This window comes from Alosa sapidissima, chromosome 5 (genome assembly GCF_018492685.1).
Source record: "Alosa sapidissima isolate fAloSap1 chromosome 5, fAloSap1.pri, whole genome shotgun sequence".
Lineage (NCBI taxonomy): Eukaryota > Metazoa > Chordata > Actinopteri > Clupeiformes > Clupeidae > Alosa > Alosa sapidissima.
In genome coordinates, this window is record NC_055961.1 from 2,964,895 (window position 1) to 2,969,894 (window position 5,000).

A 5,000-nucleotide genomic window follows, 5' to 3' on the forward strand; every position below is an offset into this window, starting at 1 on the left:
AAAACTCATTCATGCATTTATCTCCAGCAGGGTTGATTACTGCAATGGACTGTTCACAGGCCTTCCTAAAAAGACTATCAAACAGCTTCAGGTGATCCAAAATGCAGCAGCTAGGATTCTATCAAAAAATAAAATAACTGACCACATTACTCCAATTCTTTAGTCCCTGCACTGACTTCCAGTAAGTCACAGAATTGACTTTAAAGCACTACTGCTAAATTTACTGATTTATAAACAAGCAGGACCTAAATAGCGATCAGACATTGTGACGGGCCACTAGGCCCTCTACTCATTTGTCTGTTTGTCAACTTGTTTTCAGGTGTGCTCATGACCTAACAAGCTGATGAGCGGCACCTGTGTGCAGGTGTCCAGATAAGAGTAATATCGCAGATGTCATTCCATAGTTCACAGCTCAGTACTAGTGTTGCCATAGTCCGCTTATTATAAGCAACTTTGGGCTTGTGTTTTGTGAAGTCACGGGTTGCGGTTTTGGGGGCGTGTTTTTTTTATGTGGTCGCTTCATTTGGGCTTCGTAGAATCAACGCAGCGCCTACACGTACACAGAGGGCATTTTAATCTATGCCTCTACACGGAGGGCATTTTAATCTATGCCTCTACACAGAGGGCATTTTAATCTATGCCTCTACACAGAGGGCATTTTAATCTATGCCTCTACACAGAGAGCATTTTAAATCTATGCCTCTGCGTCAACTCTGCACTGTAACTGTAGGCTCCTCTAACATGGCCGGTGACAGCCCCAGAAATGTAACATCAGGGGTTAGGGGAGTGGATGCTCACTATTTGGTGTTGGGTCGCTTCTTTTGGGCTTATAGAGACCTGCTGCTTGTTTTTCCTCACATGACCTGGCAACACTGATCAGTACTGATACTACTGTAAAGGATCTCAGATTCGGAGTTTATATTTCAGTAACATCACAGATGTCATTCCATAGTTCACAGCTCAGTACTGTTACTAAAGCATCTCAGATTTGGAGTTTATATTTCAGTAATATCACAGATGTCATTCCATAGTTCACAGCTCAGTACTGTTGCTAAAGCATTTCAGATTTGGAGTTTATATTTCATCCAACCATTTTACAGCGCTGTCTAGGTCTAGTTCTTCAGTACTATGCGTGTTCCCTGGATGTAGTGATCACCATACTCAAGCGCACACCTGGGCAGCATGCGGCCCACAAACTACTTTAATCCAGCCCACAAACTACTTTAATCTGGCCCACAAACTACTTTAATTTGGCCCGCAAACTACTTTAACCTGGCCCGCAAACTACTTTAATCTGTCTCGCAAACTACTTTAATCCGGCCCGCAAACCACTTTAATCCGGCCCGCAAACCACAGTAATCTGGCCCGCAAAACCACTTTAATCTGGCCTGCAAACTAATTTAATCCGGCCTGCAAACTACTTTAATCTGGCTCGCAAACTACTTTAATCTGGCCTGCAAACTACTTTAATCCGGCCCGCAAACTACTTTAATCTGGCCCGCAGCAGATTTGGGGAAGTGGTGAGTCTAAATATGGCCACACTAGCCGAGACTCTAAACGCCTCACTAGCTAATCTATGGAGGACAGACGGACCGGACCAGAGACGGATCAGGGCCACATCAGGGCCACATCTGCTCCTGTGGTTCCCTCTACTGTGAGCAGAATGGCATAAAACGGAATGATACAGCCAACTGAATGTGACAGAGAGAGAGAGGGGGTTAAGAGAGGGCGAGTCAGCGAGAGGAAGATGGAAGAAGAAAGATTCCCATGATATCTAGCCCGCTGTGCTGTGTGCGTGTTGTTCATCTCAATTTCTTGTGATTTCCTTCATCTCCTAAACTATGAATAATAACTACTCTAGTCAGCACACTCTCTCCATCGCCTATCCCGTCACGCCTGGAGTCACTCTCCGAAATTGAGAGGGAGAAAGAGGGAAAGAGAGAGAGGGAGAGTGAGAAAGAGCGAGCGAGAGAGAGAGAGAGCTGGAAAGGCTGAGACAGTAGCTCAGCAGATGGCCTGCCCAGGTTTTCTCTAACTGTAGAGCATCTCTATATGCCATTACAAATGGTACAGACACACCATGCCATTACATGCCATTACAACGACTCCGTACAGACACACGGTGCCATCACAGCGACTCCGTACAGACACATGGTGCCATCACAACACAACGACTATTACAGACACACGGTGCCATCACAACACAACAACTATTACAGACACACGGTGCTATCACAACGACTATTACAGACACACGGTGCTATCACAACGACTATTACAGAAACACTGTGCTATCACAACGACTATTACAGACACACGGTGCTATCACAACGACTATTTCAGACACGGTGCTATCACAACAACTATTACAGACACACGGTGCTATCACAACGACTATTTCAGACACGGTGCTATCACAACGACTATTACAGACACACGGTGCCATCACAACAACTATTACAGACACACGGTGCCATCACAACAGCTCCTTACAGACACATGGTGCCATCACAATGACTATTACAGACACACGGTGCTATCACAACGACCATCACCAGGGCTCCGAACCGGTTACAGGAACGAAAACGAAAACCGAAAACGAACGGAATTTTACGAGGAGCGGAAACGGAAACGAAAACAAAATGGTCTTCAACTGTTCCGGAACAGAAATGTTATTCTGAAATCCACAAAACCGGTTAATAACGGTTTGTTTTCATTCTCTATATATTTTATAAAATTTCACAAAAGCATATCCTGTCAGGGAGACTATTTCCGGTTGTGCGAAAAACAAGCCCGCATCTGCACTGTTAATGTGAGCTAACAAGCCGCTATGTAGCCAACTACTGTAGGCGAACAGCCTAATAATTTGATTTCTGCAGGTTGAAAAAAAAAAAACGAATAAATGGACCTTTGGTCCAAATGTGTATATTTTGTCTTGCTGTTGTAATGTAACCTATCCGTCTGCCACTTCGGATCTTAGGCCAGCTCGTAGCGTAGGCTACTGAAACTGATTTGGAAATTGTTTGTAGCCTATGCTTAATAGCCTATTTTGCCTGTCCACGCCTTGTCGTTTTAAAGTCGGGATTTGAAATGTTAGCGCAATTATAGCCTATTCTATGTAGAAGAGTTAAACGGGAAATTTGAGATAGGCCTTGTCAGCAACAGACAGGTTCGTTTATAAACAGGGTTGGAATTATAGCGCAAGCCTTTGAAGATCTCCATATGGATAAAACTTAGGCTACAACCAGGTAAGGAGTTTAGCACGTATCCAGAAATATTTTTGATAAGAAATTATTTATAGGCATAGGTTAGGCCTACAGTAAGTCTGTAGGCTATGGGATGGATAGCCCATCTGAATGTTTTTGGATGCCGCCTGTGATTTATTATTTTTGGGCATAGCTACGGTATAGGCTAAATCAAGGGGAAATAGTATGTCTATTCTAAGGTAAAGTCCACAAAAATAGACTTGATAGGCCCGCCAAACACTGCCGGAACTGTAAGAACGAACGATATTTTGCGTTCCGAACCGGTTCAGGATCGATATGTTGGTGGTGGAACGCATGCAAGAACGAAAACGTTAAACATAGGCCTACCTGAACCGTTCGGAACGGAACGTTTGAAAAATAATTTCGTTTTCAAGCCCCGGCTATCACAACGACTATTACAGACACACGGTGCCATAACAACGAGTATTACAGACACACGGTGCTATCACAACGACTATTACAGACACACGGTGCTATCACAACGACGCCGTAGAGACACACGGTGCTATCACAACAGCTCCGTACAGACACACGGTGCTATCACAACAGCTCCGTACAGACACACGGTGCTATCACAACGACTATTACAGACACACGGTGCTATCACAACGACTATTTCAGACACACGGTGCTATCACAACGACTATTACAGACACACGGTGCTATCACAACGACTATTTCAGACACACGGTGCTATCACAACGACTATTTCAGACACACGGTGCTATCACAACAGCTCCTTACAGACACACAGTGCCATCACAACGACTATTACAGACAGACAAACAGTCCCATCACAGCTACTCTGTACAGACAGACAGTCCAATCACAACTGCTCCTTAGACAGACAGTGCTTCTGGCCCAGTTACGGCCCAGATCCAGCAGGCTGCGGAACTACTTCGGACTCAGCTGCTCTCCCACAAATGACACACAATGCCATTCTCTACAAGCCCCGCCCCAAAAACAGCGTTGCCGTGACACGGGCCCCAGTGTGTTTGATTGACAGGTGACTTACTCTGTGATCTGCTCGGTAACCGTGTGCTCGACCTGAAGGCGGGAGTTGACCTCGATGAAGTAGTGCTTCCCGTGCTTGTCCACCAGGAACTCCACTGTGCCGGCGTTCTCATAGCCCACCTGCCGCCACAACAACAACAGGTTACACTTTACACTTTATTCTCTTTTCACGTTTATGCTTATGGTAACGTAGAAACACTTTGATCCAGAACAACATACAATAACAATTACTATAACATTAACATTAGAATGAATAGCTTAAAGTATTAAAATTAATATTAAAACATTAAAATTCATAATATACTAGGTATAATCTATTCCATTTATAGTCATTCTGATTTGAAATTAGTTCCGTGTATAGTTGTTCCGTTTCTATATTATTAACACTTTAATGTTTCAGTTTTATTCAGCGCCCATTCAGCTTAAAGGTGTGTGTGTGTGTGTGTGTTCAGTTTAAAGGTGTGTCTCAAGATGCAGAGCCATTTATGCATATCCTTACACACACCTTTTCCATCAGTCTGTATGGGTGTGTACACCCTGGGTGTCAACCCAGAAGCACTCGCGCTCTCTCTCTCTCACACTCACACACACACACACAAAACGCTAACTGATGTCAAACCTTCACCCTTCAAAACCTCTACAAACACTGATGTAATGCAAAGTGCCAGAAACAAGTAATGAAATTAACTCAAAACACACTGATTAAATTGAGTTGGAAAC

At 44.0% G+C, this 5,000-nt stretch overlaps 1 protein-coding gene across 1 annotated transcript in view; it reads right to left on the reverse strand.

Annotated features, from left to right (window-relative positions):
- Positions 1 to 5,000, reverse strand: part of LOC121708990 (pyruvate carboxylase, mitochondrial-like) — a 61,750-nt gene that overhangs the window by 20,586 nt on the left and 36,164 nt on the right. The window contains exon 8 of the mRNA XM_042091989.1: positions 4,282 to 4,400. Coding sequence (XP_041947923.1) covers positions 4,282 to 4,400 — 119 coding nt within the window. The remainder of the gene's footprint in view (positions 1 to 4,281; positions 4,401 to 5,000) is intronic.